This window comes from Serinus canaria, chromosome 10, assembly GCF_022539315.1.
Source record: "Serinus canaria isolate serCan28SL12 chromosome 10, serCan2020, whole genome shotgun sequence".
NCBI classification, from domain to species: Eukaryota; Metazoa; Chordata; class Aves; order Passeriformes; family Fringillidae; genus Serinus; species Serinus canaria.
In genome coordinates, this window is record NC_066324.1 from 8,646,078 (window position 1) to 8,670,560 (window position 24,483).

At 42.9% G+C, this 24,483-nt stretch overlaps 1 protein-coding gene across 2 annotated transcripts in view; it reads left to right on the forward strand.

Annotated features, from left to right (window-relative positions):
* Nucleotides 1–22,782, forward strand: part of ARNT2 (aryl hydrocarbon receptor nuclear translocator 2) — a 96,412-nt gene extending 73,630 nt beyond the window's left edge. For both annotated transcript variants that reach the window (XM_030228442.2, XM_030228447.2), the window contains 7 exons: nucleotides 4,251–4,323; nucleotides 4,481–4,604; nucleotides 8,095–8,194; nucleotides 10,713–10,851; nucleotides 13,181–13,346; nucleotides 15,808–15,944; nucleotides 18,314–22,782. In XM_030228442.2, coding sequence (XP_030084302.1) covers nucleotides 4,251–4,323; nucleotides 4,481–4,604; nucleotides 8,095–8,194; nucleotides 10,713–10,851; nucleotides 13,181–13,346; nucleotides 15,808–15,944; nucleotides 18,314–18,412 — 838 coding nt within the window. In that variant the 3' untranslated portion in view covers nucleotides 18,413–22,782. The remainder of the gene's footprint in view (nucleotides 1–4,250; nucleotides 4,324–4,480; nucleotides 4,605–8,094; nucleotides 8,195–10,712; nucleotides 10,852–13,180; nucleotides 13,347–15,807; nucleotides 15,945–18,313) is intronic.
* The last annotated feature ends 1,701 nt before the right edge of the window (nucleotides 22,783–24,483 follow it).

The window sequence follows — 24,483 nt, forward strand, 5'->3', positions numbered from 1 at the left end:
AACCCAGAAATGCTGACCTAATATGGAAGTTGCCTGCTGCTACTTTGACAGGGGATGTTCCCTCTTTCCTGTCATGTTGAAAATGTTCTGAAATGGGCAAGATACAGCCCATTATACTCCTGCTTTTGAATAGTAGAAAGAATGCATTATTCAGACTGGTTTTGGTTTCCCCCTTATTCTCTCCCAGTTCTCAGATTTCCAAAGAGGACTTACTGTAAAGTACTGCAGTTCCTGCCTGTTTCTGGCTTCCCCCCCCACATTTGGGGTCATGTTTTGACTTCTGATTTCCTAGCTGCCCTGAAGAGCTGTACGTCATGGTGAAGCTGGTGATTTCCAGCTGCTCATTAAGCTGCTGCTGGGACTGGTGGTTTGGCACCAGCCCTGCTGTGTGTGGCCATCCTTAGGTGTTCCTGGAAGGTGCTCTGGGTCCAGCAAGGTGCTTCCCATGGAGACCAGGCAGGGATGCCTTGCTCTGCCCAGCTGAAGGCACACAGGCAGATTTGATATGCCTATCACTGTGGTAACTTAGGCAGCCCCATAAAAAACAGGCTTGAAGTAGTAAAAAATTCAGCATGAAATCATAAAGACAATGTAGCCAAAAAGAGTGGATTTATATCAGTTTTTAACTGAGGACAGTTTAAAGCCACAGTACATACATCTGTGTGTGCCTGTTAATGGAATAGCTCAAGCTGGTCAGTGAACAGCATTTTCCCAAAAGACTCTAGAGGGCAGTGATGATTCCAGTTGTGCAGGGATTCATTGATTTTTACTGTTATTTGTTGGTTTGGTTGTTCTGGTTTTTTTTGTTTCTTTTTTTTTCCTTTTTTCTAAATAAAGATACTCCTTTGTAGCTTCACACAGTGAAATGTCCAAACTTGCTTTTGGTACAGAAGGATAAGGAAATAATTAGGTTCAAATGTTCACTTAGTTCTTTGCAAAAAAAAAAAAAAGAAAAGAAAACTTCTCTCAGTTTCACTTGGGTGTAGTCATCCAAGAGAAACTTCCTGGAGAAATGAAGCATTTAACATTTCACATTTGTGCTGTGTAGGGCTGTGAAGAAGAGTCCCCTGTTTGACCACATCTTCCTGTGTAGTTGGGACTGTTTGATTTCCAAAAAGAAAAAATAATTGTTATCAGTATTTATTTATTATACAGACAGAGCAGTGTTTGAATCAAATAATGTTGTGGTGGCAGGTTATATAAAGGTCTTATATGTGTATATATATATTGATATGTATATACATCAAAATAAAAAGGAGATGTATTTTTGTGGCCTGTGTGGAATATCTGATGTTTCATTTTTGGAAGCCACAAGTCCTGTGCTGCACTGTGTGAATTTATGAGTCCTGTGGTTGCCCTGAGTCTTGAGATTTGTTGTGTTGGAGTGAGCTGGCCCAGGTTGCTGCTGGAAGCAGCCTGCTGGATGAATCAGCCTGTGGGAGAGATGCTTTCTGCTCTGGCTTCTCCTGGGCCAAAACACTAAAGAGATCAGCTATGCTGATAAAATTGCACTTGGTGGTAGTGGTGGTAATGACTTTCTCGTGCTCTTGTGTCATCTGTGGTCTGTCTGACACTGCTGTTAGACAGACCCTTTCCCAGGGCTGAGATGAAGCTCTAGGCTGAAAGAGGGAGATACTGAGAATTTCTGAAAGAGGATTTTACAACCAGAGCCCCAAGGCTTTTCCTACTCTGCTTTTGTCCAAACCAGACACAGGAAACACGTGTGCTTGTATTACATAAAAATAGCTTGGTAGGGATGCAGGATTGTTGTTCCTCTCCCACCAAAGAGCCTGTTAATTTTCAAGTTAAAATCTTTTTTGTTTATTCTGATGCCTGGAAAGGGAACCAGTGACTTCGGTTTTCATAGAGAGAGCTTAACATCCTCTCGAATGTCAAGAGAACTTCCACACTGTCTTCCTTTTTTCCTCCATGTGTATGTACTAAAGTAAATTTGAAGTAACTATCAAAGCCTTCAGATTTGCTGAACCAGTCTTGTCCAAGCCAAGGGCTTTCCCAATTTCATACTGAACCTGTGGGTCAGTACAGACAGAATCCACTGCTGACCCAGTCAATGCCTCACTTGTTTTGTTGGGTAAACTGTAGAGCCAAGAAATTATTCATTTACTCCTTGGACCCCTGAAACTGAAAGTGAAACCAAGGACAATTTTTGGGTTCAAAGTTAGAGGGCAACTTTGAGTTTTGCCCAAACTGATGATAATCCCTTGTTCTATTTCATTTTTGCTGGACAGCAAACTCGAAGGGACTGAAGGGACCTGCCTGTGTTGGCTGTCAGAGGGGCTGGTGGGATGGCAGGGTCTGAGGCAGCCACAGCAGCAGCACTGAGCTCTCCCTGGTCGGCTGCTCCATGAATTGCTACACATTTTCTTTCAGGTTTCAAGCACCATTTAAACTATTTATGCAGTAGCAGCCAACAACAACAGAAGATGCTACCATGGCTTTGCAATTCAATCTTAATTAAGTGCAGCATAGCTTGCACGGGGTTCAGTAAAGATACACCCAACTATTTGGTTTTTATAGGAAATGGATTTTGGGAGGTTGTTCCCAAAGTTCAGTGCTGTTAGCACAATGTGGTGTTTATATTGTAGTGCAGCTTAATGAGTATTAGAGATGAAAGATAGAGAGGGGAGCAGGAGCACTAAGTTAGAGAAGTGCCTACAAAACAAATAACGAGTGAGTGTGCTGTTTGGTTTGGCTCATTTGTATGTATATGGCTGAATCAAGAAAACATTCTTTATAAGGAACAGAGGAGAGCCTAATGTGCTGTTTATTGACACATGCACCAAGTCAGTGGTAATAAAAACAAATGAAAGAGTGTAATTAGCTCTCACGTTAACGACGGGGTTTAATGGGTGTTTATTGTCCACAGGGTGGTTTTTAGAAACTTCCCCATAGATTCCCCACTATTCAATTGCCTCCCGTAGTTCTGTTGGAAAACTTTGCATTTTCTGCTTGTGAACAAAGAATGCCTTTGCATTCCAGAGGTAATTTTTAGGAATTTTCTGTTTGCTAAAATAATAGGGAAAATCCGTGGCTCTCTAATGGTTTTTTGCATGTTAATCCTAGGACAAAAGTCATTCCCTGCATTATGTTCTCACACTGTAAGGCTTGCAGAAGGCTTTTGGCCACTTATTCTGACCTGCTGTTTGTTGCAGGACACAGATTTTTGCCATGGAGCATAAAAACTGACCAAAGTGTCTCCTGGAAAACCTTCAAGGGATAGCAAAATGTGTAACTTACTTCAGTAGCTTGTTTGAGTGATTCCTCACTTTTCCACCAGTTTGTGTCTAATTTGTCATTTGACTTTGTCTGCAAGTTTGTCTCTCAGTCCCTTGGCATTTGAAGCTATTTCAAAATTTAGAAGAAGATTTGGATGAAAATCTAAAATTTTAACCTGTGGCTAAAAATGCATTGTAATTTTCCAGAATTTCAAATCCACAATCTTCCTGTTTTGCCAAATCTTATCTATTCCTGCCTGTCCAAACATCATCTTTCTGGAGAAAGACACACATGGTGTGTAATTCCCATTTTTGGGGTGATTTTTCCTTCAGAAAGAAACCAGAAACATACACAAATTGTGAGCACTGTCAAGGATCATTTACAAATACCAAATCCAAGTATTTTGTCAGTTTAAGTCCAGTCCTATCCCCATCTCTGAGCTCTAGCATTATTGTGGGGGTTCGTGTCTTCTCGGCTAACAGAGCCAAGAGCCTCACAAAGATGAGTGTTCTACCTGTGCATCTCCAGGCCAGAAGTTTTCTTGCTTGTTGTGACCAAGCAACACAAAGCAACTGTTAATCCAGGGCTGTAAAACATCTGGATAACTTCCCAGCTGCTGAGGTGTTCTGTCATTAGGCATCTTCCTGGAGAGCAAGCTTATTGCTTCCTTCAGCAGGAAAAGAGAGGGGGTCTTCCTGTGTTCATCATCTTAATTCATCAATGAATTAAGAACAGTGAATTTTTAAATTCTTTAGAAGGAGATTGGGTTCCATCCTCCATTACTTACCCACCTACATTTCAGTGCTATCATAGCAAAACTCTGCCTGTGCCCTGTTGCATTCCTGTGGTTTTCTCAATGAGAAAGCTGTAAAAACAGATGGATCTCACAGGAAAGGATTTACTAAATCATCTGAGACACTTTTCACTGGGAGTGGAAAATAGGAGACCATGACTATTCCTTTTTGTATATCTTAATTGGTTTTTGTAAGAAAGTCATTTTGTCTCCCTTGCAGACAACTTCAGCAACAGCAAGCAGAACTCGAAGTACATCAAAGAGATGGGCTGTCATCCTATGACTTATCTCAGGTGAAATTTCTCAGATTTTTCAGTTTGTGCCTCTGATCATTTGAGATGTAAAACAACAGCACATTTCAGCAAAACTAAAAGTACATTGTGACTGTCCCTGAATTCCTTTTTGTCAAATACAGCAGAGGGAATTACCTTCCTCTCTGTATCTCAACAGGTGCCTGTTCCAAGTATACCAGCTAATGTTCATGAGGGTGGAAAGTCTGTGGAAAAGCCTGATGCTATCTTCTCCCAAGAGAGAGATCCTAGATTTGCTGAGATGTTTGCTGGAATAACTGCTTGTAAGTGAATGTCCCTGATGTTTAATTTATAATACTGTGATAAGCTTGGTTACATGGTGTAGAGCACAGCTTCAAGAGAATGAAGAGAAACTGCTGCGTGGCAGAGAATTTTCTAAGCAGCATCAGTCTTTGGGACATTTCCTAGCATTTGTCACTAGCTGGTGTTTCCCCTAAAGTTGATGGAGTAAAAGGCAAAAAGCAAAGAGGGAAGGATGGCTTTAGTGTCACCAGAGCTGCCTGGTTTTGATTCTCTTTTCATTTCACAGGGACACCTTAGGCAGTGCTCCTAAATATTAAATATACTGACAGGCAGAACATTCCATTTCTAAGTCTATATTTTCTTTCCTAAACAGCATAGGTAAATTCATTTCTCTAAATAGGCACGTATTTCTCTAAAAAGGGACAAGAAAATTGCCATATAGTCTTAAGATAGGCTGCAGGTTTTTTTATCAAATCACCAGTTTCTGTATCAATGTTTTCAGAGTCATATGCTGCCAGCAATATATTTGTTCTCTGGTCATCTCCACTCATGTTGCCTTCTTTGTGAGGAGCACATGCTCTTTTTCCCACAACTTTTAAAATGTTTAGCAAGTTCTTCTAAGAGTGATAGGAGTCTCAGGAACAATATGTTGTTCTATATTCCTTGGAAATTACTGTGAGGACAGAGTCCTTACTGGTGCCCTCACCAAAGGATTTCCCAGCCCTGTTGGAAGAGGTAACAGCCAGCTTGTCAGTCAGACAGATGGAGCTGTCTCAAAGTAGCCCCAGCCTGTGCTGCCTGTTGCTCTAACAGACAGAAACCACTAAGACTGGCAGCTGAAGGCAACATCTGAAATATATCTGCAGGAAACCAGCCAATGCCATGGCTTGTGGAAGAACCCATTGATTGTTTATTGTTCTTAACTGTCCTCGCTGAAAAAGAGGAATTTTGACATTTGTTTTAAATAAATCAGTGTGCAAGTGTCATGCAGCGCAGGGAGGAAACAGCCCACGGGGTTTGACTGCAGGGGTGTTGGAAGGTGACCTTGCTGTTGGTTCCTTATGTCTGGATTGGCTTTTTCAGTTGGAGAAGACATTGTAACTGCAATATATACTTGATACTCTGTCCTCCTGTTGCGAGGACTTCTCTGCTATTCCTGTTCATCCTTCTCTGTTTGCTTGAACAGTGGAGTCAACAGCTGAGGCCATAAAAGGGGTCCATTAGAAGGTAGCAAGACTCCAACCCTAAACACCAGAATATGTTTTTCTAAGCAAGAACATCTTACTTTTTTGGCTGCCTTTCTAGCTCTTTTTCAGGCAGCTCTCAGCTGTTTGTGGGGAGGGGTTAGGGTTAAGGGTGTCACAAGCTGTGAGCTAGCTGGCTGGTTATGTTCTTGCAAATGCCATTTCTCCTTTCATTTTTATCAATTTACAGGCTGTGCTTTTTTTGGGACATTCTCCCTCTCTGAATTTCTCATGGGAGCTGTGATCAAGGTCTCCTCTGAATGATAAAGGATGGTTCCCAGTCAGGGATGAGGTTCCCTGTCCAAAACCAATATTGACAAGCCTGCGTGCTGCCTGCCAGACATTTGCCTTATGTTGATACCTGATCTTGTTCTGTAAGAACATGGGCTGACACAGGGAGAGTGCTGATGTTAAAACTTCATTAAAACCCCAAAAGTTGGGAGAGGAGGCCTGGCTTCAACAATTCATGCAAGTGAATTGAAGCATGGGATGATGCAGTTCTTAGAGAGGGATTCAGTTAAGAGGCAGAAATGTTGGAGATACTGGTCCTGCTGGGGGAAGGGGACATCAGTGACCAGTGGAGTTTAGAGAGAAACAGGTAAAATTTAAAAAAAACAACAACAACAATAACAACAAAAAAATCAATGCTGTACCAAAGGTGAGGGCACAGAATTGTGTGAAAAATCTTGGGTAGGAATACAGCTGGGAGAGATGTGGGCCAGATTCAGAGGCTAAAGAGCATTCAGGGTAACTCAGGAAGCAGAACTAGCTGCTTGCTATTAGTTTAGCTGTTCCCTTTGTCTTGGCCTCATCCTGTGGCACAGACCCTGGTAGCTACCATGGCAACTCTGCTCCACTTGAGCCATTCCAGTTCATTTGGGGCACTCTCAGTTTTTCTGGTGAGTTGTTCTCAAATATCTAAAGCACCCGCAGGATTTTTGGCTCAGTCTCTTTCAGCCCTGAGAGTTTGGTTTCCCTGCAAAGGGTGGCCTTAGAAAATGGGGCATCTCATGCAAGAATGACATTACTGCAGAAAAAGACAAATTCATCTGTCCTCCTTATCAGAGATATGCCAACCCATTCTCAGTTTTTCCTACTATATGCACAACCTTCTCTACACCTTGCCCCCATTTCTCCCTGTTATTGTTTTTAAATTTGAGAGCACAGTTTTGCAGCCCAGCCTTGGTTTCTGTGCTGGGCAGTAGGTAGCTAGGGAGAAATTTCTACAGATTTCTGCATTGCAAAGACAAGCAATGCTAGCTTGCATCAGTGGCATCCACACTCCAAGGCTCCTGTGAGGGAATTTGAGGTGACTTTTTTCTTTTGAGAGGCAAGCTTAGGTTCCTGTTAGGAGCATAATGTAAGAACAACTTAGGTAACAGAGGAGAGCTGCTGTGTGTTGGAGGCCTTTGGTGAGTCACACTCAGGAGGTCTCTAAAAGCTAGGGAAAGCTAAAAAAAAATTAAACACCTAAAAAATGCTTCTGTTACTTGTGAGTTTGGGGGGTCTTTTGTCCGAGAGAGCATCTTGTGAAATGAGTGGGAATCTGAAAAGAGCAAAGGGGAAAATGTGGGGGCAGACTTGATTTCTAGGCCTGTCAAGTACATGGCAGCATATGGGTGCAAAACCATCAGTGAGTTACAGGGTGTTTTGCACTTGGAGGGGAGATGGAGAAGGTGAATAAAGGGTGGTGTAGCAGACCTGTGAATTATTTTAAGAGAAGTAGTAGTGAGATTTCCCTGAGCTTTGGAATAATCCAGTACCAGAAAATTAAATGAAGGGACCAAATGTGCTGTTCACCCAATCTCGTTTTGTTCAGTTAGAGATTGATCTCCAGTTGCCACATTAAGGGTAGACTGTAAAAGTTAATGGCATCTATTAGTGCAATTTATTCACTACACTCATTTGTCTTCCACCCCTCTGGGGTACTTCCACCCTATTTCATGGCTCCCCCAAGCCACATGAGGACAGCAGATTCCTCAACAGACCTGTGTTTTGCCTTGCCACAGCTCAGGTGTGCAGGTCTTGTGCCCCTCAGGAGCCAAGTGCCTCCAGCCACCTGGGATGCAGGTGGGGCTGCAGGTTGTCACCCCAACATCAGCAGGCAGTGCCACCAGGCAATGAAGCTACTGTGTTCCACAGGGCTTCTTCATGAAGCTTGAAGAAGGGAAGAAAACATACATTGCAATTGTCTTTAAATGTTTTTTCCTTCATTATCTCACCCCCTAAATTAATTCTTTTTCTGTGATTTGTTTTTCTCTTGTAGCAGATAAAAAAATGATGGCCTCTGCATCCACAGCAGGAAACCAGCAGCTTTACTCACAGGGAAGCCCATTTCAGCCAGGACACTCGGGAAAGACTTTCAGGTATTTGGTGCAGATCCTGAATTGGTGCAGTTCTGTCTGAGAGGGGCAGCTGTCCCCCTGCAGTACTGTGGAAACAAAACCAACCCAAGGTGCAAGAGCTTCCTTTACATGAATGAATTTTACTTTTTGTACACTTCAGTGCTGGTGATGTTTCAGCACTTAGGCTGGGCTTACGAGCTGAGATGATTTGGGTATCTCTCTTAAAAATACTGGCTGGTAAGTAGGTACTTTTTGCTGTGATATTGTAATTGAAAAAAAGCTAAGGAGCAGCAACAAATTCTGAAGGGAAGTAACTCTGAGAGGTGACAGGACAGAGTGAGAGATCTGAGGAACATTCAGCCAAGCTAGGAAGGTGCAAAGATTTGTTTTGCACTTCAGCTGTCAGTGGGTATCAAAGGGAACAGAGGGATGCTGCTGCATCCATAGTCCCAGGTGAGGACTGGGACAGGGGCATCAACACTTTTCTTAAGCAGCTTCCAAATACATGTAAGGTGGTGGTCTGACATGTTCCAAGGCATTTTTGAGTTCTCCTAAGTGTGTGTCATTGCCTACCAGCTGTTAATATAGGTTCCAGTTGCTTTTGGAGAGTGTGGTAACACAAATCATATTTACCTTAGTGCCTTGTGATATCACCACTGTCTTACTGGAGTTCCATTCTCCTGTTCAAACCAGCCAAGGCTGTGAAGATGAAGGAGCAGCCACTCAGAACCTGCCAGTTCCTCAAACTGGAAAGCATTGGCAAACACTGATTTTATTTAAACCAATGTGCTCTTAAAGTCATAATTGCTAATAATCTCAGTGAAGAGAAATAAGATCCATGTGAGTGGGTTTTGTCAAATTAAAATCAAGCATAACTTGGGGAGATATGAGAGTAAATTAAAATGTCTTTTAATTGGATATTGTGTATTACTGGGTGACTGACTTGCCATCTGGGGGTTTGGCTTGTGTTCTCTTCATTTCCTTTGCTAATTCCTGATGTTTAACTGTAGCTTTTTTCCTACTGCTATTCTGTTACATCAAGTAATGGTTTGCATTTCTGCCAGCACTTCCACCCTCAGTGCACTGTCCTCTGTCTAATCTCCAGCCTGGCCCATTCAGTCACTGAGACTGGGCAGCCTCTAGGCACTGCTCTGCAGAAATCTGCTTTCAAATACAGTTCCAGATACAGTCCAAGCTCCTTAGGGATGGGACTTGCCAGTCCAGCTGAGAGGTGTTGGCAGTAGGGCCAGCCCTCCCCAGCAGCTGCTGTGTGCTCCAGCCAGATTTAGATGGACTTTCTGGTCTACATTTCCCTCTTTGGAGACTCTGTGATAGTACAAAATAAAAATAAAACAGATTTTTTTTAGAAATTAGAAAACTCTACAAAGAATTTCTAAACATACACTTTGCTTTTAGGCAGTAAGAAATTCAGAATAACAACTCCCATATTCAAATGCCTGCCATGTTTTGCTTGCACTCTGGGAGGGATTCTGTCAGCCTTTTCCAAGGATTCAGATTCCTGCTTTTCTCTCTGCTCAGCCTTGTTTACTTCTTTTCCCAATCTGCATTCTTCTGTCTCTGTAAGATTGTGAAAATAAACAATAGAGATGGGATTGGAGAAAAGAACAAGCTGTTTCAGTGGATCCACAAAAGTGGTTTTGTGTGCTGTCTTCATTTCTATTCATTTATATATGACATGTAAAAAATATGTTTTTATATATAAAAGTACAGTCACAATGTGTAGTTGTGTAGATTCCATTGCTCAAGACTTCCATGAGAATAAAATGCTGAAGTGGAGCAGTTGCTTCATATAATTTTTCTTATAATTAATTTCTGGGTATTTCTCTGTAGTGAAATTCAGTAAGTAGGAAACAGCTAACATATAAAACAAATCCTTAAAAATACTATTTTTGATTATTATTAGTGTTCCAAAGTTGCTACATGAGTTTAACTTCATGTCTTTTCTTTTGCCTGGGTATATAACTGCCTGTTCTTCTTTAGCATCAGTTGATGAAAAAAGGAATTAATAGCCCTTATTTTTAATATGTAGTACATAATTCTTTATTTCCCAGACAGGAAACAAATGAGGAAGTGCTTATAAGTATCATCTTTTGTGCCCATCTTCATTTAGAATGGCATTTAAGCAAATGCTTAAATACTGTTGACTTTAAGCACAAATTTGTGATGAAGTACCTGCAGTACTCTCTGCAAGCTGGATTTTCTATAAATTAAATGTTAAACTGGTGTGGGGCAAAGTGTGTATGCACCATGTGTGGGACTGTATTTATTCTTAGAAGCCCTTTGCAAGAGATTACTGAAGTCTAATTCAAAATAATTGTGCCTGCTGTGTCTGTTAGGACTGACATTTAGAATGCCAGGATGTTTCACAGTTTTGTGACGCTTCTCAGTCATTTTTCTTACCAAGACAGATTGAATAATTAGCTGTAATGTATTGTCAGCATTTCTTTATCTGGGATACAATCTGTGCATTGAGAGTAGGCCCTACAAATGAGGCTCTGTGTCTGTTCTGAACCCTTAGTTCATCTGTGGTGCATGTGCCTGGTGTCAACGACATCCAGTCTTCCTCCTCAACAGGCCAGAACCTGACCCAGATATCCCGGCAGCTCAACCAGGGCCAGGTGGCCTGGACAGGAAACCGCCCTCCCTTTCCAGGACAGGTACTGATTTCCACTCCTTTCTCTTCATGGGCATTAAAGATTTGCACTCTCTGTGCTTTTTGCAGAAGTGTTGGTAAACCCATTTATGATTTCAGGGTCATTAATTTGTGGTTGGGGTGGGGGTGTGGCAGTGTGAGCAGCTGCCCCTGTGTAACTGCCCTTGGTTTGGGAGTCACTGACGAGGCAGTGGCTGCACTGACCCAAACCCCACTGGAAGTTCTTGTCCTGCATTTGTTTTATGTGTCACTGGAGGAAGGAAGAAGGACAGATCTTCTGCTTTAGTATTAAGCCTGTATTAAATCTCTCTTGGGCCAGGACCTTGCACCCAGCAGTGTTACCCACTGTTATCAGGGTGGGCAGAAGGGGCAGGTGAAAATCCAGGCATGGATTAAGAGCAGAGGCTGCTCAGCCTGGTGTTCCTCCATCAGCACTGCCCAGTGTAGCTCACACTGCTGTGTGTGCTGGAGGAAACAGCACATAACTCCATCAGATGCACTCTGCTTGTCAGTGTTAGCCCAGAAATCACCTCTTGTCCTGTGTAACTGTTTAAAAATGGTTCAAAACTCTTTTAAAAAACAAATAATATTAAATAAGTTTTATCTTAATAATGCTGCTCCTGATCCCTCTTGAGTTCTCATTGTTTGGCAGGCTGGAATGGCATGTTGGGGTGGTCACTAAGTGAATTTCCAATAAGTGAATTGTTTCCACATTAATCACTGATTATTCCCAGCCCTCAGAGTGTCATGGTTCTCTGTCACACCTGGTTAATGAAATCCAGTCACAACATTAACTCATTTCTTCAAATGATATGGAAGGTGCTGAAAATGACTAAAACAAATTACTCATCCCTCTTGCTGCACAAATTCTGTCCAAGTCAACCGAGTTTGGATGTGAGTGTAAGGAAATTGGAATTAATTCTTCCATCTTAAATAAAGTAAAATGGACTAAGCCTTGCAAAGTGACATGCTGAGCTCTCCCTGCCATTGTGGAAACCTTCAGAAATGTACAATTTCTTAGCTTGGAACTGAACTGAAGACTTAATAGCATCATCCACATGTTATATGCCTGTTGGGATCTTTCTTCCTCCCCCAGCTCCGCTGCGTTTGTCCAAAATTCACAGAATCATGAAGTTTGGAAAAGACCTTTATGGTCCTCAAGTCCAACCGTTAACCCACTGCTGCCAATTTCACCACTAACCCACATCCACACATCTTTTAAACACCTCCAGGGATGGTGACTCAGGGATGGAGTCTCTTCCTTGGGCAGCCTCTTCCTGTTCTTGAGAACCCTGTTGGTGAAGGAATTTTTCCTGCTGAGAAGTGATGGGAAGTGGCTCAGTGAGCACTTCTGGCAGCCCCCTCTGTGCTCTTGTGTGGATCCTGCCCAGCCCATGGACTTCTATGTGTCTGGGTGGTGTCACAGGTTACTGACCTTTTCCTCTTGGCAGGCTTCATTCTGCTCCCTGTCCCTCTCTTCCAGGGAAGAGCAGCTTCCTTTGCATGCATTGATTGCCAGTAACAGTGCACATCGTTAGAGATAGCCAGAGATGTAATCACCTTCAGTTTCTGTTTGTGGGCTTGGTTAGGCAGTGAGTTTTTCTTGGGACTGCTGGGCTTACTCTCATGTGGGAAATGGTTTGTAGTCAGATTCTGTCTGTGCACCATTCATTAGCACATGACTTTGGATGGAACACTTCACTCCCTTTAGTCCCAGTGTACCAGTTGTACACGTCTCAGAGCAGCCTCTGCAGTGTTTAACCACTTGTGTAACATTCTGGGAGATCCTGTGACAGTTATTATGTAGGTGAAATGAAAATAAGCTGGATTTTAGTACTTTTGAATTAGCTCAGCTGCCCAATTAAAGCAATGTTAGACTGTTTCTTCCCTTTTGCCAGGACTTGGTGATTCACCTTTCCAAGCCTTTTACAAGGCAAAGTAACTGCTGCCTGTGTTTCATGGGCAGGGAGAGAAAGCAGCTCATTACTTTACAACTTCTTTGGCCATTTAGTCCCAAGCACTGGAGACTCTGGTCATCTGAGACCTGCATGTGTCCTGCCAGACATGCAGGTAACTGATTTCACTGTGGCACTGCAAAATCAATACACCTGGAAAATAAAGATGAGTTCTTCATACCTGTTGAGTTGGAGATGAATCCTCATAGTTGTGGTATAAGAAATCCTGGTTTTCCAAATAGCTCTGATACAGAGTACTTATGAGCTATTGGCATCCACAGAGTTTATTTAGTCTTTGCTTTATGTTGTAAAAAGAGATTCTGCTGTGCTGTTCCCCAACAATAAAACTTTTTCCTTATTTTATGCTTTGTTCCTCAGCAAATTCCATCTCAGTCTGGCAAGGCTCAGTCATCTCCCTTTGGCATTGGAACAAGTCACACCTACCCAGCTGACCCATCCTCTTACAGCCCCCTGTCCAGCCCAGCCACCTCTTCTCCAAGTGGGAATGCCTACTCCAGCTTAGCAAACCGAAGTGCAGGCTTTGGTGAGTTTTAAATGGTGTAACACAAAAATGCACATAGAAATTAAACTCTTCAGCATTAACCATTAACTTCATTTAAAATCTTCCAATATATAATCAGTAATTTTTTTTTTTATTGTTCTTTTGGTTGGTCAGTTGGGAAGCCCAGGTGGTGAAAGGGTTTTCTGCTACTGAGTAAAGAGGACAGTACTGACCTGTTCTCTCCATGCTCCATCTCCTCCACATCCAACACATTTCAGAGTATTGTCATTTTGAGGGAGCTTTTTTTTTTTACCCCCAGTAAATAGCGTCCTGAAAAATTCAAAATTTGTTTATATGACTAGTAACCATCCTCCCAAATTGTGGTCAACTGGTACAATTTGCTTTCTTTTTTCATTTTTTCTTCATGGTGGTGTCCTCTTGCACTGAGATTGCATGTTGTAGTTTGCCTGAAAATGGGATTTTTTTTTTGTACCCCCAGTGCTACCAATCTAATCAGAGTAGGTGCCATGTTTTGAAATGGTTTTCTTTTCCCATTATGTGCTGATTTGGTGGCTTTCAGACCCTGACCCAACAGGTAACCCCTTGGTAAGTTTTCTGCGCTCCACCAGAAGAATAATATTCAAAAGTAAAACATATAATGGATTCCATGAAAAACATCACAGAGTGTTAATAATGTGCAATCCCAAAAGGCATGGGTAGCTGATATGTGTTGTGTGCTCCTGTCCCTGGGGAACAGACCTGGCACAGACCTGTGCCTAGAAAAAGGGCATTGGGACGGAGCTCTTCCCACACAGCTTATTTTTCCCTCCATTTCCATTTCCACCAGGCATTGTACATTTGTTTATGAGACAGCCTTGTATTTCAGGCTTAAGCTACTTGGCAAGAACCCTTTCACTTAATGAGAAACATCTCCTGACCTACATCAGTTTGGGTGCTATTAATAACCCAGCCTTCACGGAGACGAGCGGCTTCGAGCGCCGGCTGGCAGGAGCTGCTCTGCTGAAAAGAAGCATCATTTGCTTCACTCACTTAATTTCAATGTGTTGTTCTGAGGGGAAATAAAACAAAACAAACTTGCAGCTTGCTTTTAAAGGCTAACTTAGATGAATTTTATTTTGGCTCTTAAAATGTCTGCAGGGTTTTTGAGTCAGCTGAATTACTGGTTGCGGTAATGTCAGTGAGGGAAGAACTGTAATCATCTTCTTCAGATGTGATAGAAATGCAGCACTGCAGCCTGTTTACTTTCCTGTAAAACCTTCCCTTTATCTGTTTTGCATGGCTTAGCTGGTGGCCAGAGGGATTGGGTTAAAAATGTGTGTATTTTCTGAAGTCATGACTGTGAGTAGTGGCTGATTTGATGTGATTGAGTCTGGCTATCAGAGACTTGGCGTAGCACAGGTGTGGAAGTTTGGCACAGGAAATTTGGCATCCTTGGCAGAGGATGCTGGTGATCGGGAAGAACCAGACATGCACAGCTTGATCCTCTGCTATGAGAGGGAAACAGGCAAAAATAGCTGGAGCATGTATAGAGAAAAACAAGGAAAAACATTAACAAGAAAAAAGAGGAAGAAATATTTGGAGGAAAACCATAAGTCTGGTGGCAAGCTTTCTAAAATACAAGTTCTTAGAAGGAGATACTGTAACTAAGGAATGGAAAATGAACCAAAAATATTATAATTCAGTGGCAGTCTGTAGAAATGCAGGGTAAAATGAGTTCAGCTTAAGTGTAATCTGTTACTGTACTCATTAAAAATGTATGTGTAATAGGTAACCTAATTAATGTGTGGCAACATACTTTTTTCTGGTGGACTATTTAGAAGAAATTAATCTCCTTCAAATCGTCATTTAAAGTGTATTTTCAATGAAGCCTTGCTGTTCATGTTACTCTGTCAAATGTAAATGGCCTGGGACTTTCAGGAAAGTATCACCATATTGACAGGATAATAATTTGTTATGAACTGCATATTAAATAAATCACTTTGCAAATGTGTTACTGGAGGACAGGACAGTCCAGCAATGCCTGTATTTAATCAGCAAGGCTGTTGTCTCTTGATCATACTATTTCTACATCTGCTTAAAAAAATCCTGGATCTGCTTACATGTTGCTTAGATGAGTACCAAACTGTGCACTCGCTGCTCCACAAGAATTCATGTGTTTTGAAGAGAAATAGCATTCAGATGGTGAAGTTTGGTGTTTAAGTGAAATGAAAAATAGTCCTTATTGATTAAAAAATGCTGGGGGATGCTTTAAAATTGTCTTGCAGTGCCTGGCTCACCATGTCACTGTGCATTTTGCCCGGGGCAGTTCATGGCTGTGCAGTCATGGCCCTGAGCTTTGCTCTGGGGCTCAAACTCCCTCCAGCTTCCTCTTGCCTTTCTCCAAGGCTCCTTTGCAAATCCAGCACGGAGGGATGCTGCCCCAAAGCAGGCAGGTGTTTTGGAGGAGCTGCTCTCTGACTTGTGCCGTTTGTTGTCCCCGCAGCCGAAGGTGGCCAGAGCAGCGGGCAGTTCCAGGGCAGACCGTCCGAGGTGTGGTCGCAGTGGCAGAGCCAGCACCACAACCAGCAGAGCGGCGACCAGCACTCGCACCAGCAGCCCAACCAGACTGAGGTGTTCCAGGTGAGCAGTGGCCAGAGAGCCCAGGGTCCCCCTGACCACCTCTCAGTTCTGAGTTAGAGCCATGGCCCTTGAGGATCAGGTGCAGCAGGGCCTGGAGCCCTTCCCTGCTGCTGCGTGCTGCCATAGCCCTGCACTGCTCCTAGCTGCCCTTGGCTGCTGAGGTGGTTTGTGTTTCTGACACACAGCAGCATCTTTGCTGATGTAGAATGCTGTTTCCCCTTCTCTTTACACCTTATATTTTGGGCTTTCATCTTTTGCAGAGAACCCATGAAGTATTACTATTACCAAGTAGAGTGTCATTCTTATCCTGGTGCTGGCCTCTCAGATCTCAAGTTCAATTAGATATCAATGTCGTTCTCTTTGACAGTTCAAGCAGGAAGGGAGTCCGATAATGCACAGAAGATAATGGACAATATTTTTTTAAGGTTAAACCCAGTCAGATATTAGATAGAAGGTAAACAATCATTTTCAGCTAATTAACCATAATTCTGAGTCTTGACTACAGATAACAAAGTCCTACTATAGAGCAGGACTTCATAAGTTGACTAATTACATATCTGTCCTTGTATAACTGGTTTTTAAATTAGATGAAGAAGACAGTTTACAAGAAAACAATGCAGATAAATGCAGGAAAGACAGTTCAAGCCCCAAGCAAGGTTTAGAAGTGGGGTGCCTCCTTGTCTTTTGGAAAGTAAATGCACCTGCAAGACTGGGCTCGTGTGCCAGAACACTGCAGACGAGCTGTGAGCATGGGAATATTCCTGTGTGGATGAACCATTGCTTTCACACAAGATCAAACAACAGCACTTCATCTGGAATAACTGCCTGTCTGTGTGCTCTTAGCCCTGGGCCCAGGCAAGATTGGTCTGTTGCATCTCTTTGTGTTAGCAAAGGTTAATTGCTCTCCAAGAGGATATTCAGGGTAATTCCAGTGGAGCTGATGGCAGCATGGTTTGGTGGCCAGCAGAGACATTGGGCTCCAAGCAGTGTCTTGCTTGTTTCTTAACAAACTTCTCATGAAGCTAGTAGCAAGGAAGACCATGGGATAAAAGGAGAGCTGGGCTCATCTGCAGAGCTCTTGGAGGTGAGCTTGTTTGGAGGGAATTAGGGTAATAGTTGGATGGGATAAGAAACTTGGATGAGTTTAAAGGCCTCCAAGAAGTTGCTTGGCTTGTGCCCAAAGCCAGCCCTGGGTTAGCTGGGCTTAAGGAGAGAGGCAGACTCAAGAGGAGACCTTGCTGGATCTGTGCCTGAGGAGACTTGGCCACAGAGGCCCCAGCAGCAGAAATGCCTTCAGAGATGGAAATGGAGACAGGAGGGAGCAGCTGCAGCTTCCCTTTGGCTGGGAGAGAATGTGGGAAAACATCAAATAAGTCCAAATTTTGGTCAGAAGATGAAGGCTGACCCTGGGAGCTCAGACACTGCCAGTTGTGTTCACAGTCTCTCTCACCACATTGGCAAGGATGCTGTGAAGATTTTGGATGGATTTTAATCAGTCTTTATTTTGGAGGAACTTGCCAGTGCGCAGCAGCTCTCAGTTCTTTCACAGAGCAGATCCTGTGATCTTTCTTAGTTGTTTTTTGGTTTTGTTTTATTGTGAGGATAGTGAGCCATCCCTGGCAAGACTTGGCTTTGTGGTAAGAGTTTATTATTGTAAGGACAGACAGGAAAAGCGAGCGTAAACTCTGGTTTTCCCAGCAAGGGATGTCTTCTCCCTGTGGCTTCAATCTCCAGCTGAGAGGGAAGGTTGAGTGTTTTTTGAAGCCTCCTGCAGAGATCTCACTTGGCTCAAGACATGTGAGAGCAATTACCACGAAATCTCATTTCTCCTGAGAAGTTCCTGCTATTTCCTCTGCCTCTGTACATCCATGAAGGCTGCTTGGGCACCTTGTTAGCTGGGGTGATGTTAGTCTTGAGTGTTCCACAGAGCAGTGTTCACCGAGAGAGTGCTGGTAGGAAGTGAGGCCTTGCCCAAACCCATCCTGACACAGGTGGAGCTCCAGTGGGTGAGATGTTGTACACTCCCTGTGCAGTGAAACCAGAGAGTTTGCTTCTCTCCAGATGTAGCTCCCATTCCAAGGGGAGCTGTTTCACTCTGAGAGGAGTAGGAGGCAGCTCAAATGTGTTTTATTTCAGAGGAGCAAAACTTCTGCCCTGCTTAAGTTCCACCTCTTGTTCAGAAACACTCCAGCAAATCATAAGTAGCACATAAACCTTAGCCCAGCCCTCTGCACAGGTCTGGTTTTCACCTTATTTATCTAAACTTGGCCTTTTCTGGTTTTTACACTAAGAAGATGAACAGGAAACAGTTGTGTCTGGATAATGTGTTGGCAAGTGAGACTTCACTTTGATTTTTCCTTATTGTGCAGGACATGCTGCCGATGCCTGGGGATCCAACACAGGGTACTGGCAATTACAACATTGAAGATTTTGCTGACCTGGGCATGTTTCCACCATTTTCTGAGTAGCTTGTAAAGCAGAAATGGAAGTTCTTCTTCTCCAAGGCCATTCCAGTGTAATTTTGGCGCTGCTTTTTCTGTGTTGCATTTCTGTAGAAGCTACTAAACCAGAAGATGCATTTCTCATGTTTCAGATAGTGGTGTAGGGCTTGCTCTCTCCTCCTTGGGGTGCATCAGTGCCAACAGAGGAGCTCCAGCACTTGTTAGTGTTCATTGACAGCTCCATTGGGTTTTTTTTAATATTTTATTGTCATCTACCTCAGAGATAAAAATTTTGCTTGTTTTTTAAAAAAAATCTCTGAGTCTCAAACATTTGAATGTGAATGATGCATAATATTTCCTTTGAATGGTAATTTTTCAATAGATAACAAAGTAACAAAGACTAACAGAGAAAAGGTAAGGTCATGTCTCGTTGCAGTGCCTACCGCTCAATTTCGATGCCTTGCTTTAAGCTTAAGTTTCTGGAAGCAAACACAGTATTCTGTTTTGTTTGATTCTTGTAGGTTTTAGGTCACTTTAAATGTTGAGATTAAGCAACATAATGTAGGCCTCTCTCACCAGAAGATTCAGCTCTGCCTTTTCTAACTTAAACTTGAATGTGTGTACATTTTGGTACTTTATGTATATCTTGTGCTGTATGAAGTGATTTCCTGTACTGGTTTCTTTTGCCTTTACAAAGGGTCCATTCTGGAGTGTACTGAAAAGGTTGATGATGTGTGTGAAGGGTTTGAATATCATGGGAGTCTCCATCACTTCACATAGGTGTTCTTACTTTTAATTCAGGTGGTTCTCTATTCAGAACAAACATTTACTTACATAAGCTATTAGTCTGGTTTTGCACTGAATTGAGGCCTATTAACCTTGTACATTTCTCACTGGCTGCTTTAATTATTATTGTTCTTGCTTTCCCAAAAATATTGCCTCTTAAATAATGACTGTAAACGCATTGAGATTACATTTTCTATATTAGCTGCATTTCCTTTCTGTGAAGTACTTTTTATACTGTGAAACCTCACATTTTAACAGTGGAAGGTGGTGGCCTGTTACTAGGAAATTGTTCAAGCTCATTTGCTGCAAGCAGTGAGATGGTTTTGTAGTGTATAATTTTTTTAAACTGAGTTGGTAGTAGATATTGATTGGACTGTTGTCCACTGCGTACACAGTGATAACTTGAATTTTTGCTTGGATTCCCAAGCAAATGCTTCTGTTAAAAATGGGATTTTTAGCATACCAGGTTTGTTGAGGACTCTTGACTGCTCTGAATGCTGCATGCTTTTCCACAGAGGTAAGTAAATCACCTTCCTCTTGGGCGAGTCACCTGCCATATGTCTTCATGAGAGATGTGGTAGGAATCTTTTTGTTCAGTATTTCATCTGCAAGATGAGTTACAGAGGGTTGGATTGTAAGGATTTTATCCTGATCATTTCTTCTGAGATGGGAGGAGAAAGAATCACTCACAAATCCCCAAGTTCCTGCATGCAGGTTGTTCATAACCTCTGAGGTTGGATGCAGAGGAGGAGGAGGCAGCTTCCCTCAGCTTTTGGACATTCAGTGGCTGTCATGGACCTGGGAAGAGCAGCCCCAGGGCACAGCCCCCACCCAGAAGATCTCAGTGTAGCCATTTTTAGACTTCACAGGATTAAGCTCTGCCTTCTCAGAGCCCCTCTCGAATTCGGGGGTGTCTCTGCCTGGGGACAGGGTGCTCATCACCACAGTCCATATTTTGGGGTAAGATCCTGGGGAGCAGGCAGGCCCTGCCCCACAGCCACTCTGACCAGGCAGGGTTCAGGTGAGCGTGGCCCAGGGACAGGGCTGGCACTGATGGGGCTGTGCCCATCTGACACTGCTGTCCCAGCCTTCTCCCAGATCAGCATGTCGTGTTCAGTAGCCAGGAAGAGTCCTCCTTTCTATTTCTCTCACTAAATCTGGGACCAATCTCCTACCCTATGTGCAAGTGGGGCTAGGGAGTCTTTTTTTTTTTTTTAGGACAGTTTTGTATATCTCTAGATGAGGTACTGGAGAGGTCTGGGATCTCCTGGTCTGCACTTGCCTCACCAAATCGCAGAGAACAAACAAAGATCTTCCTATCTCTTCTCCCCCAGAGATCTGGAAAATACCATCTTAGGTGAGCAGGCCATGTGCTTATGCACTTTGCTTTTAAATTCATGGATGTTTATTCTCTTGGAGCCATCCTCCTTTCCCCTCATGCTGCTCAAATGAATGACTGCTCATGGAATTGGAGAGGCAAAGGAAGTTCTGGTGTCTCAGGTGCCTGGATGCTGCACCAGTGAGTGATGTGCTCAGTGTCTGTGCAGGGTTTTGAAAGGGGCTGCCTATGAGGGAGGGAGCAGTAGTTGAGCAGTTTGTGTCTCTCCACAGAAGATGCTTGATTTGAAAAATGTCAGTTCTTTTGAAATTTTTATAAATTTTTCCGTAAAGTGAATAATGAATTCAGCAAAAAAGTGCTGTTCCTGTGTTTTATTTTACCCAACAAGCTGCTCTGAGTATATTTATAGTTTATTTTACTTCCTGAATTCAATTTAAAAATAAGGTTTTTAAAGTCATTTTCTTTCTCCTGACATCAGCAATGATAACTTCCTCAGTGTGTTGTGGGTTTTTTACTACTGAAGCAGGCTTCCCGTGTACAGATTTTGGTTGTGCAGTTCAAAGTGCACTGTTAGAAGAAATTTAAGCACATCTCTCCTTTTCTTGTTGTTTTTTTGAAGTCAGTACACCTGAGGGGTCAGAGCATGGACTGCTGCTCACCTTTTGGCCCCTCCTGCCTTCCTGGTTGGGGAGGGTGATGGCTGCTCTGTTCAGGGCAGTGTGGACAGTGCCAGCTTTGGGTTTTCCCTGTCAGCTGCTTCTGTTGTGCCATCCTGAGCCAGTGCTTTATCTTGGCATTTCCACCCTTGCCCTGCTCCTCTGCCACTCCTGGCCACCCCATCTCCCCCAGCCCAGGTGGGAGGTGTTGGGCTGCCATTCCCAGCCAGCGAGGAGGGAGCAATTCAGAGTTTGGCATCTTGGTGCTTCTGAGGCAGCAGCTGCTGCAGGAGAGGCCTTGCTGGTGCTGCAGGGCTCTGCCCTGGCCCTGCTGTGTCCTGCCTGCTCCTCCCCAGCAGCCCCCCCAGGTGCTGTGGCTGACAGAGCTGTGTAGCCGTGGCTGTGCTGTATCTTGTGTTTCCTTACTTAGCTTATCCTATAGCTGCAGTTATGAGGTGCATTGGGAATGCTGATGTTTTTATTACGTGCTGTTGGTGTAGCTTTGTTGGCACTTTGGCTTCCAATTTCCAGAATTTCATAAGTGGTGGATTTCTCATTTCTTTTGTGGATTTTTTTCTAAGCTGGAAATAAAGCTGTGATTTCTGATCGAACTGTTGCAAACACAGTGTTTCTTGAAACTGAATCTTTTGGGTTTTAAACTCATGGAGCAGGAAACTGCAAATAGCGATGGTCTGGGTGAGTTATTTCAAGGAGCAGACATGTAGACTGAGACAGTTTTAGATACTAAAATATTTATATTCATTTATTCAGACAAAGAATCCAAGGCTCCATCACATTACTTGTACAAGTGCTACTGGCAGTACCTACAGTGATGCTTTAACCAGATAGTTCATTTGTAGCTTTGTTGCCTTTTCTTTTCTTTTGAAGTACAGTATGAAACTGTAAATACTTCTTGCAGAACTGCCTTTTTAACTCTTAATTACTTTTGGCACAGTGTTAAATAGTGTTGGATTTACCCAATTGCTATGACATATATTTTTATACATAGGTGTACTCTTTTTTCAAGAATAATACAGCCATTTTGTCATTAATGCCTTATTGGTGTCATACTGCTGTTGCTCTTTGTTTGCAAGGTATCGAGTGGACTAATTACTAGTTCAGATATTTTCACTTTTCTTGGCAGTGCTCAAATTTGGCTGCAGGTAATCTTTGCCAGAGCCCCATTTTTCACAGTTGTTAACTGTGAGAAGAAGAGAATGTGGGCTTGGGCTTGTTGCTGTTAATGGAGCAAAGAAAAGGTGATGGCATCTAATTGTCTTTAAAAGGTCAAGACTTCTACTCTAAACCAGAGTGCATTTCATGAAACTGATGACTGTGGGCACTGATTACTTTGTGTAGATTAATGATCTTTAAAAAAGAAAGGGAAAGGGGAAAAAAAAAGGAAACAACTCCAAAAATGGGCTTCTGTCATTGTTAGGCACTTGGTTACGTATCTGTTTAAACTCTTCATATTGATGTGAAATTGTGCTGTGGATAAAGTGTATTTTGTACTTCTGAATGTTCTATATTTATGACTAACAAGTACAGAATCAGTTGTGTGTATGTATAACTAATAACTGCCTTTTTAAATTTCATTAAAATAAAAATGTCATGAGCTGTTGTTAATTCCTGTCTTTCTGTAAATAAGTAAAATGTGCTTTTGGGAATTGTCAAGTAAGAAATAACCCTGAATTATGAGATCCATGCCAAAAATCAGAAGATGAGGCATTGATCTTTGTCTTTGAAATCTCCTCCAGTGCTGTGTGTTTGGGGACAGGATGTTCCTCTTTTATCTGTCTTGTAAAGGCTGTCCAGAGGGAGCAGGAGAGCAATGATAGTTTGAGAGCTCAACTTTTAAAAGTGTTCCAGAAAAACATTAATTAACAGCCTGTTCTGCTGATGACGCTGAGGTGTGTGAATTGGTGGCTGTATTGTAGAGGATTTCATTAGAGCACAATTGGTTTAGAGCTAATTCATGGTCTGGGGCAGTATTTATTCACTCCCTGGGGTGGTATCACAGTGGTTTCCCTGTCTACCTTTTGGTCTTATTGTTCAAAGTTAAAAAACACTTGTATCCTTGCCACAAACATTCTGGTGACCTTTTCAGATTGCCTATGTAAGGCACATTTGCCTTTCACCGTGGGTCTTCATTGCATTTGTATTGTTATTTCTTTGTCTGCTTGATGCTTTGTGAGCAGGACTTCCTTGCTCATGAATCTAAAAAGCTGGTGACTGTGCCATGGCAGCAGCTGAGGACACTCTGCTCCAGGGCCTGCATTCCTGGCATGGGGTAGGTGGTGTTTCCACAGCTCATACTCCATTTTTAGGGCTCTGCTGGGACCTGGCAGGGAACTGGGGCACTGGGATGGGATTAATCAGATGCAGCCACCAGCCCCCCTGCTCTGCTCACTGTGTGCTCATCCCAGAGACACAGGTTGCTCAGTGATAATGGGCCATTCCTGCTGTTTTGCTGTGGAAATTAAGTTTTCAGTGATGTTCTCCTGGCATTTGCTCAGGTGCTGGTGAGACTCTCTGATGAACAGGCATGTGCCAGACCTTGAGCCCCTTTTGGAAGTGCAGCCACTTTCACCCTGGCAGCTCTTTGCTGCTTTTCCAGTGCAGTTTAATAGGCTTGTAGGCTTGCTTTTGAAGAACATTATCCAAACAGAAGGGCACACACAGAATGGGTGTTGCACCCATGCCAAGCAGGGTGCAATGTGGTTGGGCTGTTCTAAGATCCCTCCTAGCACTTTTCATGTGGGTCATCATTAGCTGTGCTCTCAGGTGCTAAATCAAGTGTACTTCTGGGCACTGTGGTGACAGCTGGGTGTGGGAGTGCTGGCAGGCACTGATTTTGGTGTGGAATCTCAGTTGGGAGATGCTGGGTGTGGAATGGAGCCGCGTGTTTGGTGGCTGATGGTCTCTGATGGTCTCAGATGGACTCTGGTGGAAATCCATCCAGGCTGGCATGCAGGGATAAAATGCAGCTAAGGCTCACTGTGTTCTACACTCACCATCTTTGCCTCTATCAGCTGGCACTAATGAATCATAACAACAGGTCAAGTCTGCATTATGATGATAGAAATGCATTTTTCTTTATTTTTCCATGGGAGCTATTTCTTAGCCTTATTTCTATCAAAATACCATCATGGTTCAGGAGGTATTACTCATGTAATTTTCCCAGTTTCTCTAAGTTGTATATAACAGGGGCAGATACAGGATGAATTCTTCCGTCCTTTTTTACCAAGTTTCAGCATATTCCTGGTTGGAAATACTTGGCAGCATCTTTCTTCAAACTTCGTGGTCTGTCCCACATA